This window comes from Chiloscyllium plagiosum, chromosome 4 (assembly GCF_004010195.1).
Source record: "Chiloscyllium plagiosum isolate BGI_BamShark_2017 chromosome 4, ASM401019v2, whole genome shotgun sequence".
Lineage (NCBI taxonomy): Eukaryota > Metazoa > Chordata > Chondrichthyes > Orectolobiformes > Hemiscylliidae > Chiloscyllium > Chiloscyllium plagiosum.
In genome coordinates this window covers 36,306,596-36,321,164 of record NC_057713.1, presented here as the reverse complement: position 1 = coordinate 36,321,164, position 14,569 = coordinate 36,306,596, and the positions used below count along the sequence as shown (strand labels likewise).

The following is a 14,569-nucleotide window of genomic DNA, read 5'->3' as shown; positions in this document are numbered from 1 at the left end:
CAAATTGAAAGAAACATTGTACAACTCTGCAAAGAGTAGGTCAGAGGATTAGGCAGATTTCAAGAACCAGCAAAAAAATGACTTTAAAAAAGGAGAAATCAAGTGTTTTATAGGAAGATATCTAGAAATATAAAAATATATAGTAAGAATTTCTAAAAGTACTTAAAGAGTAAAGAACAAGTAAAGCAAATATTTGACTTCTAAGGAGTGACAGTGGAAATTTAATAATGGAATACAAGGAAATAGTAGAAGCATTGAACAAGTACTTCAGAAATATAGAAAACAGAGGCAGGAGTAAGCCACTTAGCATTTTGAACCTGCTCTACATTCATTATGATCACAGCTGAGCATCCAGCTCAATAGCCTGTTCCTGCTTTTTCCTAATTTCGTTGGATCCCTTTAGCCCCAAATATTCTAACTCCTTGAAAACATACAATGCTTTGGCCTTGACTGCTTTCTGTGGTAACAAATTCCACTCTTTGAGTGAAGAAATTGCTCCTATCACAGTCCTAAATAGTTTACCCATGACCCTTGATTCTGGACTTCCCTATAACCTTAATTCTCTGTAAAAGACTTTGAAAACTTACCAAAGATATTTGAATACCAATAAGTAAAATGCAAGGAGGAACCAAAAATAATTAACATTCCCAGCATGACAGTCCTAGGGTCTTAAAGCAAGCTGCTACAGGGATAGTATAGGCATTGGTTATCATCATCCCAACCAGATGTGAAGGCAGCTATTATAACATCATTATTTAGAAAGGTGCAGGAAAAAGCAGGAAAAATAGTTTGGTTAGCCCAACATCTGCCATTGGGAAATTGGCAGAATCTATTATTAAGGAAGTTTTTAAGGAGGCAGCATTCTTAGAAAAGCAATGTCGCAGTCAACTTTGTTTTATGAAAGGGAAATTGTGTTTAACTAATTTATTCCACGCTCTGAGGAAATATCAAATAAATTGGATTAAGGAGGACATGTTAATAGAGCGTACTTAGATTTCCAAAAGGTATTTGATAAGGTGCCACATCGAACATTACTACACATCATGAATAATTAATTAGTTAGCTCAAGAAAACAAAGGAAGGAAAGAAATGGGTCTTTTTAGGTTGACAAGTTGTAACTATGGAATGCCACAGGGATACTGTTGGGACCTCAGTTACATACAAATTGTACAATGATTTCGATTAAGGGATCAAGATATGGCAACTAAATTTGTGAACAACATCAAAACTGGTCTGAGAGTAGGTAATCGAGAGGAGGTAGGGAAGGATTATGGATGGATTAGGAGAGTGGGCAAGGATTTGACAGAGTATAATGTGGGAAAATGTGATTTTGACCACTCTGGCAGAAAAAGTGGAAAATAACATGTTACTTAATTGGGAAGAGATTGCAGAATTCAGCAGTACTCAGGGATCTTAGTGTCTTGGTACATGAATCACAAAAACTTAGTAGAATATAAAAGTAGGGAAGTTTAACTGCAGCTGTGTATAGCCTTGGTGAGACCACACCTGGTGTACCATGTAAAGGTTTAGTATCCTTATTTGAAAAAAATATACATTTGTTAGAAGTAATCAGAGAAATTCCACTTCACTCATTTCAGGGATGAAGGTCTTATCCAACAAAGAAAGGTTTGAAAACATTGAGTCTTTGCCCATTGGACTTTAGGGCACTGAGAGGTGATCTTTTTGAAAGTGATCTTGATGGGATGGATGCCAGTAAGATGTTTGTTCTTGTGAGGAAAACTAGAATGAAGGAATGCAGTTTAAAAATAAAATATCTTCCACAGACAGAGGTAGGGAGAGTTCTTCTCCCAAAGTTGAGGAACATTCCTCCCCAGAAAGCACTGGAGGATTGGTCATTGAATTCATTCAAGTCTGGTTGAATAGATTTTGCTAGCGAAGGCGATAGAGGGTTATGTGAAGTTGGGGGAGACAGAAAAGTGAAGATAAGAACAGTGAGACCAACCACAGTCATATTAAAAAGCAGAGCAGTTTAGGGATGCTGAATAACCTCCTCCTGCTCCTATGTCCTCTGTTCCTATATTCCTACTGCCAGGATATGCAATGCTGTATCTGAAAAGGTGACAACAGCTGACTCTGTAGATAATTTTAATAGGATACAGTTATTTGAAGATGGACTATTGTTAAATAGTTAGTGGCAAATCAACAATTACTTAGCTCTAGCATATGCTACACTCCTCTATGAAAATCAGTAACAGCAACAATAAAAACAAAAATTTCAACATGTATTAGCATATCAAGAAATTGAGGAAAAAGTGAGGTCTGCAGATGCTGGAGATCAGAGCTGAAAATGTGTTGCTGGAAAAGCGCAGCAGGTCAGGCAGCATCCAGGGAACAGGAGAATCGACGTTTCGGGCATAAGCCCTTCTTCAGGAAATTGAGGCGATAGAGTATCAGTCTTTAATTTGCTACTGTAACTTAATGAGCTGGCATAACCTAAACAGACCATTTCACCAATACAGAAATCTCTTCTTGGTACCTTGTCCCTCAGCATTGCTGTCAGGGTTATGGACAATAAGCAGAGATGTGGAACTAAATATGTCTTCATTTTCAAAGAACCAACACAGACATGATGGGTAAAATGGCCTCCTTCTATGCCATAAATTTCTATAATCTCAGGTTTTCTTTGCCCTTTCATGGTCATCAGTAATCCTACTATAAAATGTATTTATCTCTCAAAATATACCACTAAAAACAGACAAACTAGTCATTTATCTTATTGCCATTTGTGGAACCTTGCTGAGTTCCTGTAGTACTCAAAAACAAGATTTCTCGCTGTAATGTTCAGCAAGTAATCTTATTCTAGATACTAAGCAAATTGTGTTATATTCATTGCTAAGGTTCCCAACCACTTTTGTTACTTGGCATGATGCTCATCAGAAGGATCACATCTAATGTAGTGAGTCAGTCATTCAGTAATGTTCCAGCACCACTGATCCAGAATCTGGTTTCCAGCATCTGCAGTCATTGTTTTTACCTCATTCAGTAATGTAACAGAGTGTCCTCCATACAGCAGTCAAAGTTACTGTGCAGACTATAATTTTGGACAGGATACAATTTCAAAACTTCCAATGATACAAAAGTTGGAATCACTATAAACTATAAGCAAGGACAATAGTGCAGAGAACAAATTGGTAGAGTGAGTGGATAGGTCGCAGATTAAGTCAATGTGGAGAACTGTGAAGTGATACAGTTTGGTAGGAAGAACGTGGAGAGACGCTGTAAGATAAATGGTGCAATTCTAATGTGGATGCCAGAGGAAATACAACTCTAATGTGATGCCAGAGGAAATACAACTCTAATGTGATGCCAGAGGAAATACAACTCTAATGTGGGTGCCAGAGGAATATTCAGGATTGGATGAAACTGAAAAAATACATATAACAAGTATGAAGTGGGTTAAACAACACGGCTCCATATGGGAAACTGATAAAGAAGGTCATGGGATCCAGGGTAACTTGGCAAGCTGACTCAAAATTGGCTTAGCGACAGGATGCAGAGGATGGTGGTGGCAAGCTGTTTGTGTGACTGGAGACTGGTGTGCAGTGGCATACCATAGGGATCAGTGCTGGTCTCTTATTGTTTGTGATATTCCTAAGTGATGTAGATGAAAATGTGAGAGGAATTAAGTAAATTTGTAGATGACATAACAATTGGCTGGTAGTTCACAGTGAAGTGGAAGGTGTTAGGTTACAGGAGGATATAAACTTATTGGTCAGATGGGAAGATCAATAGCAGATGGAAAGTAACCATGATAAATGTGAAGTGATGCACTTTGAAGAAGGAACAAGGCAAGGGAGTACTCAATAAATGGCAAAACAGTAAGAAGCTCAGAGGAACACAGCAAACTTAGGGTGCTAATCCACAGATCCCAAAAGGTGGCAGAACACTTTAATAGGGTAGTTAAGAAGGGATTCTTGCCTTTATTAGTCATGGCCAGTGAGGTCATGTTAGAGCTGTACACAGAACTTTGGTTAGGCCATGGCAGGAGTTCTGTGTGCAGTTCTGAACACCACACTTAGAATGTGATTGCACTGGATGGGATGCAGAAGAGGTTTATCAGATCTTGCCTGGGATGGGACTTTGCAGCTATCAAGAGAGCTAGATAGCTCAGATTGTTTTCTTTGGAGCAGCGAAGATTGAGGGTGGATCTGATAAAGGTGTATAAGATTAGGAGGGACATGGTCATGGTGAATAGAAAGCAGCTCTTCCCCTTAGTCAAACTATCAATAACAAGACGGTACAATTTTAAAGAGAAAGGCAGGAGATTTAGAGGGGATTTGAGGAAAACAATTTTCACTCAGACTGTAGTGGGGTCTGAAATACTGTGCCTAGGAGAGTAGTTATAGAGTCGTAGAGTTGTACAGCACGGAAAGAGACCCATGCTGACCAGATATCCTAACCTAATCTAGTCCCATTTTCCAGCATGTGACCCATATTCCTCTGAACACTTCCTATTCATGTACCCATCCAGATGGCTTTTAAAAATTGTAATTTTACCAACCTCCACCAATTCCCCTGGCAGCTCATGCCGTACACGCACCACCCTCTGCGTGAAGAAGTTGCCCTTTAGGTCCCTTTTAAATCTTTCCCCTCTCACCTTAAACCTATTCTTTCTAGTTTTGGCCTCCCCTAACCTGGGAAAAAGACTTTGACTATTTATCTTATCCATGCCTCTCATGATTTTATCAATTTGTATAAACTTCAGCCTCCGAAGTTCCAGGAAAAGTAGCCCCAGCCTATTTAGCCATTCCCTGTAGCTCAAACCCTCCAATCCAGGCAACATGCTTGTAAATCTTTTCTGAATTATGTCAGGTTGAGGCAGAAACCTCAGAATCTTTCAAAAGAACTTGAATGAACACTTGAAATGTCATAATATTCAAGGCTATGGGCCTAGTGCAGGAAAGTGGGACTCGTGTATGTAGTTGTATATTTTGGTTTACAGACTCAATGAGTTGAAAGGCCTCTTCTGTACTGTATGATTCTATGATTTTAAGAGCAGAGGGATTTGGGTGCACCTGTGTCCAAGTCATTACAGCTGGTAGGACAGGTCAAGAGAATACAATGACCAAGGTTTTATTAATAGTATAACTTACAAGAATAAAGAGATTTTTTGAACCTATTTGAGACATTAGTGCAGTCTGGATGGAATCTTACTCCAGTTCTGGGCACAACACTTTGAGAAAGGTGTCAAGACACTACAGCAAGCATATGAAATGTTTATTAGAATGGTTCCAGCAATGAGGCAGATCAGTAATGATGACAGGTTGGACAAGTTTCTTTTCAATATTCTTTTCACAACACTTTTCACTATACCTCAGTACATGGGACAGTAATAAATTACATGAAATCAAATCAAAGTTAGTTATCTTTTATTTTGTGAAGAGAAGGCCAAGAAGAGAAGGCTGAGAGGAGATCCAATTGAAATAACCAATTTCAGGAGCAGTCTGGACATAGTAAATTGGGAGAAAATGTTCCCACTCGTGAAAACATAGAGAACAAGAGGCCACAAATTTAAATTAATCAAGAAAGAAATGAAAGCAGTATAAGGAAAATCTTTTTCATGCAACAAATGGTTTTGTGAGAGCATGATGGAGGCAGGTTCAGTTGAAGTATTCAGAAAGGAATCAGATGGTTATTTGAACAGGAATTTTGTGCAGTGCTACATGGATATATCATGACAAAGGTACTAAATAAGGTGCTCGTTTTGAGAACTGACACAGATATGATGGGCCAAATGGCTTCCTTCTGTGCTATAACAATTCTGTGATTCTGCTTGTCCCTTTAAGAGAGCTAAAAGAGTTTAAAGTGGTCATGAACTTGAATAAATCATCAGCTCACTACAAAAAAAAAGTTAAAGGGTGCATTGGCCACAAGTTCAAAATGATCTGACTTGGGAACCAGCAAATTAACCAATTTGACAGATTAAACAATGGAATGAAACAGTTTGATTGCTACTGACTCCTGTTTTTCCCAAACGCTCAGAACCTGCAAGGTCCACCATGTTAAGCTTTGAGGCCAAAAACTTGACTTCTGAAGCCTCCTTCCATCGAGTCTGCAAACAAAGATGGAAAATTAAAGATGAGCAATACTAAACATTTTGTTACAAACAGAAACTACTTGTAAGTCAATTGAAAGAAAAACATTAATGTTTTGACAACTATTCATTGACTCCCATGAGGCTGAGATGCCTGTGACAACTGCTCAGTGATCCATACCACAGATTCACATTGTCCAATACCTTCTGGTGATGGCACAACAATAGTGCCAGTATGACCTCAAACAGATATATATAGATTTTTTTGAATATGTGTCTCCAATATTCTCAAAGGTGTACTGAAAAAATATCTTTGAACAACATACCAGGTAGACATTGTTAAGCTGCTTTATTCTACAGCGTGAGAACATAAAGAGAAATGGTACAACTTTTCCCGTTCCTTTGCAAAGTCCTTGAATGTGTTATTGCCTTTCAAATCTGTGCCCATTCTTACCAGAGCTCCTTGTTTGCATCCCTCCGATTAGGATTTTGCCACTACCACAGTACCAAGACATCTTTTTCCAAAATCACAAATGGTATCCTATGTTGCTGTGACGAAAATAAATTATTCCTCCTTGTCTTCTTGACCCACAGGTATCTGCAACCTTTGACACAATTGATCACACCACTCTCCTCCAATGTCCCTCCACTAAAAGCCAGCTGAGTTTTTACTGCTCTAACTGGCTCCGTTATTATCTGAGTAACCATACTCAGAAAGTCAGTTTAATAGCTTCCTCTTACTTTTGCAGTTATCTCTGGTGTTCCCCCAAGGGTCTATTCTTGACTCACTCTTATTTCTCAACTACATGCTGCCCTTCAATGACATAACTCAAAAATAGGGTTTGGTTTTAAGACACCAAATTCCAGTTTAATGTTATGCTTCTCTTGTCGCCCTATTCCTATTTCCTCCTTTAAAACATTCCTTAAAACTCAAGTCTCTGACCAAACTAGACCTTGGAGTGCAGGTTCATAGTTCCTTGAAAGTAGAGTCGCAGGTAGATAGGATAGTGAAGAAGGCATTTGGTATGCTTTCCTTTATTGGACAGAGCATTGAGTATGAGTTGGGAGGTCATGCTGTGGCTGTATAGTACATTGGTTAGGCCACTTTTGGAATATTGTGTGCATCCTATCAGAAGGATGTTTCCAGGGTTGAAGGATTTGAGGGACAGGGAGAGGCTGAATAGGTTGGGGCTATTTTCCCTGGAGAATCGGAAGCTGAGGGGTGACCTTATGGAGGTTTATAAAATCATGAGGCGCATGGATAGGGTAAATAGACAAGGTCTTTTGGGAGGCAGGGGTGGAGCCAGAACTAGAGAGCATAGGTTTAGGGTGAGAGGGGAAAACATTTAAAAGAGACCTAAGGGGCAACTTTTTGATTTATCTTGCAGTCTCAGAACCTGAAAGAAGGTCCTATAGCAGGCAACTCCTGCTGAGCATCTGGCACTAAACAATCAGAGCATAATGGAGTTAGGTGTTCATTGATTCTGAAGACAATTGAGAATTTATGTTTCATTACTTATACAGTATGGAAATTCTAATTAATTAGCATTTCAACCATATTAAAAATTCTAAATAAAAATCGCTGTAAATCAGAAACAAAAACAGAAATTGCTGAAAAAGTTCAGCAGGTTTGGCAGAATCTGTGGAGATAAATCAGAGTTAACAATTGTACCATCACTTCTGAGGAGGGGTCAACTGGACCCAAAATGTTAACAGTGCTGCCAGACCTGCTCAGGTCTTCCAGCAATTTCTGTTTTTGTTTCTGATATTAAAGGTTCTTCTGTGAACACAGATATTTTGCGAATATGAATAAAGTTTTTTCCCAAAACAAAAATATAAAGTCGCATAACATGAAAGTTTGCATTTTTTTCCAGCTCAAGTTATGAAATTAACAAGATTTGAATAAATGAGTAACACAGTTTCTGTTCAGGTAGTCTGTGAGATTAATCTATAATCTATCATTGAGTTGAAGGAATGGCTTACAGTGCTGGTCTGAGGTAAAGGATGAACTCCTATGTGACTGTTTGGAGTCAGTGGACTGGTCCATATTCAATAACTCAGCAGCTGACCTAAATAGAATGCCACTATTGTCACAAACGTCATCAGTAACTGTGTAGAGGAGTGTGTGCCAAGGAAGTTAATGCAAGTGTTCCCTGACCAAAGGTGTGCACATTAGGTTAAATGGCCCATAATGTCCAGAGATGTGCAGGCTAGGTGGATTAGCCATGGGAAGCGCAGGGTAACAGGGATAGGGTGTAGGGGTGGGTCTGGGTGGGATGCTCTTCAGAAGGTCAGTGTGGACTCGATGGGCCAGATGGCCTTGCTTCCATAATGTAGGGATTCTATGATTCTTCTATGATTCTAACCAGAAACCATGGATGTACTGGGAGATCCACTGCCTACTGAAGTACAGGTCTGAGGTTTTCGAGTTGGGGTGACCCTAACATATACACGGAATCTAGATTCGGCTTTTGCAAAGCCAACAGGGATGCAGAGACAGACTAAACTAGAGTCTCAGACTAATCACACAAACACACGTCGATTGTGGCAATGCTAACATGATATAACGGGTTATAAAGTGAAGTTGGGTTGAATCGTTGGCAATAATGCATCCCTCCCCGGCGAGCTCAATGCATTCTATGCTTGTTTTGAAAGAAGGTCAGCGAAATGATGTCACCTGCCTCGACAGCCTCGGGTGCACCTGCACCCACAGTTAATGCTGCAGGTGTCAGATTGGCCTTCTTGAAAGTGAACCCATGGAAAGTGACTGGACTGGATGGAGTCTGGGGCCATGCACTCAGATCCTATGCAGACCAGCTGACAGGGAGTATTTGCAGACATCCTTAATGTCTCCTTACTCCGATCTGAGGCTCCCACTTGCTTCAAGAAGATCACTATCAGCTCAGTGCCAAAGAAATATCAGGCAGCGTGCCTTAATGACCACCACCTATTGGCTCTGACGTCCATCATTTTGAAGGGTTTCGAGAGGTTAGCAATGGCACTTATCATCGTCAGCCTCCCAGATTGCTTTGATCTGCAACAATTCGCTTAATATTGCAACAGGTCCAGGGCAGATGCGATCTCCCTGGCTCAACACTCATCCCTGCAACATCTGGATAACAAGGACACTTACGTCAGACTCCTATTTATTGACTTTAGCTCTACCTTCAACACTGTAATTCCAACCAAACTCATCTCCAAGCTCCAAGATCTAGGACTCTGCTCCCCACTCTGCACTGGGTCCTTGACTTGCTAACCTGCAGACCACAATCAGTAAGGGTAGGTGACAACACCTCCTTCAAGATAATCCTCAACACTGGTGCCCCACAAGGCTGCATAATCAATCCCTTACTATATTCCATATACATTAACCACTGTGTGGCCAAATTCTGCTCTAAATCCATTTACAAGTTTTAGATCCAACCTACCATTGTGGGTCGGATTCCAAACAACAATGATAGAGTACAGGAAAGAGATAGAGAACTTAATCGTGTAAAGATTACAATCTCTCCCTCAATATCAGCAAAACAAAGGAGCAGGTCATCGACATCAGGAAGTGGAGTAGAGGAAACGTCACTGTCCGTATCATGGTGCTGAGATGGAGATGGTCGAGAGCTTCAAGTTCCCAGAAATAAATATCACCAACAATCTGTCCTGGTCTATCCATGTTGACGTTACAGTCAAGGAAGTACACCAGAAAGCTAAGGAAATTCAGTATGCCCATATTACTTTTACCAATTTTTACAAATGCACCATAGAAAGCATCGCATCTGGATGCATCACAGCTTCATATGGCAACTGCTCTGCTCAAGACCTTAAGGAATTACAGAGGGTAATGAACATAGCCCAGTCCATGATGTAAACCAACCTTCTTTCCATTGACTCTATCTACACTTCTCGTTGCCTTGGGAAGACAGCTATCATTATCAAAGACCCCTCCCACCCCTGTTATACTCTCTTCCACCTTCTTCTGTCAGGCAGAAGATACAGAAGTTTGAAAACACATACCAATAAATTCAAGGACAACTTCTACTGTTATCAGACTTTTCAATAGACCCCTCATATACCAGAGTTAATGTTTCTCTGTGCTTTATTTATAACTGGAACGCAATATTCTGCATTCTGTTCTCTTACCTTATACTTATGTAAGGTCTGATTTGCCTGGATAGCCCACAAAACAATACTTAACACTATATCTCACTACACGTGACAATAATAAATCAAATCAAATCACATCAAATAAGAGAATTGCAAGCCAAAGGAATCAAGACCAAGCTTACCTCGACATATACTGTGAAGATGCAATGAGACCTGGAGGAATTCTTATTCATTGAGTGTGATGCAATAATTCGGTTAGTTTCCCCCTGCAATGTGAAACAAAGCAATATAACAAGGTGCAAAGAGGCGTTTGAAGGTAATGGCCCCACAATTCTAGATGTCATTGAATCATAGGGTACAGAAGAGGCCTACAGCCCATTGAGTTTGTACTGCCAAAAATACACTACTACTGATTATTTCTTTAGATAATTCAATTCACTCCATGTGTTATTAATAAATGACTGAGCAAAGTGGATTCCACAAAGATTATGAATCTTGACAACATCTTTGTTGTCGCTGAAGACTTTTAAAATTTATCTTTTATGAGATGTAGGCATCAGTAGCAAGGCCAACATTTTTGCAACGAATTGCCCTTGAGATGAGTAGCTCTCGGTAGCAAGTAACAAGATTGGGACAACAATTTAGTTTGTGCTGATAGGTGGTAACAGGCATTCATGCTTGGCTACAACGCAATTAGCATTTAACACCGTGGGCATCTTCCCTTCCTTGTCCCCATCAACTGTGCTTAGGGTCACCATTGTCCAAAGACTTTACTGGCCTAGCCACTGCAGCTACAAAAGCAGGCCAGAAGCTAAGAATTCTGAGGTTGGTAACTGTAGCAGCAAGAAGAGAACCTCAGCTTTTGGCTGTAACAGAGAGAGGAAAAAGAGCTTCCACATCCAGCTTCAAGACTGTAGCAACTGCTATTGAAGGCTAAAACTTAAAACAGTCCTGGTTCTGTGGAAATTTGACCGTAATTCAGGCTGTTTCTATTGTTCCAACTTTTAAAAAAACCCAAGGCCTCACAAGTTGTTTATTTTACTGGCTTGAAGCAGATTGCTCACACCACTGTCTCAACCTCTCTTCACAAAAAGAAAACCAGGACAAAATACACCTCTTAAAGACATATTATTGTCACACTATTTTCTGACTTGGATCTACTGGTGGGAAATCTTGTCGGCTTAGAAGAGCATTCCGTCAAAGTTCTGGTAGAGTCCTCCTGGCTGTGATGTTTTCAGAATTCAATTATATCCTGTCAGCTGTCTACTCCATTTACAATCCTTTTGTTACCTTCACAACACATTTGTCTGCATTTGACTTGATTCCAGTTTTCTAGTTCCCTCAATGGCTTCACGTAGACTGTGGTCTCACGGATCCTTTATATCCTTGGTACCTCTTGCCTACTTCTTGCTGGAACACATTTGGCCCAAGAGTATGTTGAATATTTTTCCTAACATTTAGGAAGCATCTGGATATGCAGTTAAAGTGCCAGAGCATGGGATTATTATAATTTGGTGTCTGTCGGTTGGCCTAGGCATGGTGAGTGAAGGGCCTGCTTCTATGCTGTATGACTGTATACCTGTAATTCCCTGAACAGTGAAGATTCCTTTTTCAGCTTCATGTTCCCGTAGCCATTTCTGGTATCAAGCTGGTTGAAAGCATTTGTCCATGATAGCAATGGGGTGTTTTTTTTTCAGTTTTGGAATAAGGCAAGGATACCTGTTTATTACTTGATTATTGTTTTGTGATTGAGGCAAATATTTAAATACATAAAACAATACAGCACAGAACAGGCCCTTCGGCCCTCAATGTTGCGCTGACCTGTGAATTAATCTAAGCTCATCCCCCTACACTATCCCATCATCATCCATGTGCTTATCCAAGGATTGTTTAAATCTCCCTAAAGTGGCTGAGTTAACTACATTGGCAGGCAGAGCATTCCACACCCTTATCACTCTCTGAGTAAAGACTTTGCCTCTGAAATCTGTCTTAAATCTATCACCTCTCAGTTTGTAGTTATGCTCCCTCGTACAAGCTAACAAGATCATCCTAGGAAAAAGACTTTCACTGTCTACCCCATCTTGTATGTCTCTATCAAATCCCCTCTTGGCTGTCTTCTTTCCAATGAGAACAGACCCAAGTCTCTCAGCCTTTCCTCATAAGACCTTTCCTCCAGACCAGGCAAATCCTCGTAAATCTCCTCTGCACCTTTTCTAATGCTTCCACATTCTTCCCAAAATATGGGTGACCAGAAATGTATGTAATATTCCAAGTGCTAGCGTTTTGTATAGTTGCAGTATGATATTGCAGCTCCAGAATCAATCCCTCTGCCAATGAAATCTAACACACTGTATGCCTTCTTAACAGCACTATCAACCTGGGTGGCAACTTTCAGGGATCTATGTACATGGACACCAAGATCCCTCTGCACATCCACATTACTAACAATCTTTCCATTGACCCAGTACTCTGCCTTCTTGTTATTCTTCCCAAAGTGTATCACCTCACATTTAGCTGTGTTGAACTCCATTTGCCACTACTCAGCCCAATTCAGCAGTTTATCCAAGGCCCTCTGCAACCTGTGACATTCTTCCAAACTGTCCACTACTCCACCGACTTTAGTGTCATCTACAAATTTACTAATCCATCCATCTATGCCTGTATCAAAGTCATTTATAAAAATGACAAACAGCAGTGGTCCCAAAACAGATCATTGTGGCACACCACTAGTAACTGGACTCCATATTTTCCATCAACCACCACTCGCTGCCTTCTTTCAGAAAGCCAGTTTCTAATCCAAACTACTAAATCACCATCAATCCCATGCCTCTGCATTTTCTCCAACAGCCTACCATGTGGAACCTTATCAAAGGCTTTACTGAAGTCCATGTACACCACGTCAACTGCCCTACCCTCATCTACATGCTTGGTCACCTTCTCAAAAAACTCAGTGAGGTTTGTGAGACATGACCTGCTCTTGACGAAACCATGCTGACTAGCTGAAATCAAATTGTTGCTTGCTACCTGCTATCCTGCTACCTCTCTCTTACCTTAACTGGAAGTAAACCGTTTGGGTAGTCAGCGTCTTCATTTGGCTACTCATAGCTTTATGCGCTCTGTTAGTATCTACAGCCTGTGACGTTGTGAGCTGGTCCTTTGTGTACTTCATGGTGTGCAGAGGCCCAAATGAACTGATCTGACAGCTTTTCATCTTTGACTTTAAAATGACATTTTCTGGCTGAACTTTCAATCTGTCAGGAAATTATCAACTGGTTCACCTGATTCCTACCTCAGATTTTGAAATTTATATTGATGAATTTGAAGATTTGACTTTGGCTGCAGATGTGTGCTGAACTTGAAATGTTAAATCTGCTTCTCGCTACAGATGCTGCCAGACCTGCTGAGATTTTCCCAGCAATTTTTGATTTCAAAAAATCTTGTGTGGTTTTTGCTATTGTCTTCACTTAGCTCCCAACTATTGAACAGATTTAACACTTTCTCTCATGCCAACAGAAGGATGTAGCCGATCTTTTCTTTCCTAGGACCTTGTCTAAATCTACTAATTGCCTCTCTACACATTTGTTTAAACTTCTACAATGCCTCTACAACATCAGCTGGCTTCCAATTCATTACGGGCTGGACTGCATATTTATTACTGCAGTGATGGCCATGTAGTTTTATACAATCAATTCAGTTTTTCTTTCTCTGGCATTAATTCAGGTTGACTTTTTCAACGTCATCAAATATCAAATTTATTTAAATTATTTGGGTTTATATTTGCAAACATCAAACTTTGGAAAAAAAATAGTCAAAACAACAGCAGTTTAAAAGGGAGAAGAGCAGACAAAGGAAGCACATGGTGAGGACAGTGCAGGAGAGAGAGAGAGAGAGAACCTGCACAGTTACTGCCTTTGCTGTTTGAATTCGTGTATCGTTAGATATCAGACTGCACCTGGGAAAATTAACAAACAATGAAATTTACAACTAATCTTGGAGGAACTGATGGGCGAAGTTCACAGCACAGAATCAGATAAGTTAATTGTTGTTTTAAGTCTGTCCAAGAGAAAGGCTGCAGTAGTGAGTATAATGGATTCTTTCTTGATTATGTTTTTGGAGATAAGTCTCTTGATTAAACTTTAAATATAAGCCATTGCTATTAATTTAACCTGGGGCAGTGTTTGTAGAGGAATATGACGATGTTATTTTCTGGGTCTGTAGATTGTGAAGGAGCAAAAATGGCCTTTGCAGTGATATGTACTTCTTGTCAGATGTGGGAGTTTAAAGAGAGTTAAAGGGTTACTGGGGATTATATCTGCCATAAATGCTGTTGGATGCGAATCTTATCAGATCGAGTGGATCAGTTGGAGAGACAGATAGAAGCAATGAGGAATTTGCAACAGCGACAATATGTGATGG

The 14,569-nt window shown here is 40.0% G+C and overlaps 1 protein-coding gene across 3 annotated transcripts in view; it reads right to left on the bottom strand.

Moving 5' to 3' along the window:
- The window catches only part of kif9 (kinesin family member 9), a 114,707-nt gene that overhangs the window by 69,487 nt on the left and 30,651 nt on the right, over positions 1–14,569 (bottom strand). For all 3 annotated transcript variants that reach the window (XM_043687968.1, XM_043687969.1, XM_043687970.1), the window contains 2 exons: positions 10,336–10,419; positions 5,981–6,073 (listed from right to left, as the gene is read on the bottom strand). In XM_043687968.1, the coding sequence (XP_043543903.1) occupies positions 5,981–6,073; positions 10,336–10,419 (177 nt within the window). The remainder of the gene's footprint in view (positions 1–5,980; positions 6,074–10,335; positions 10,420–14,569) is intronic.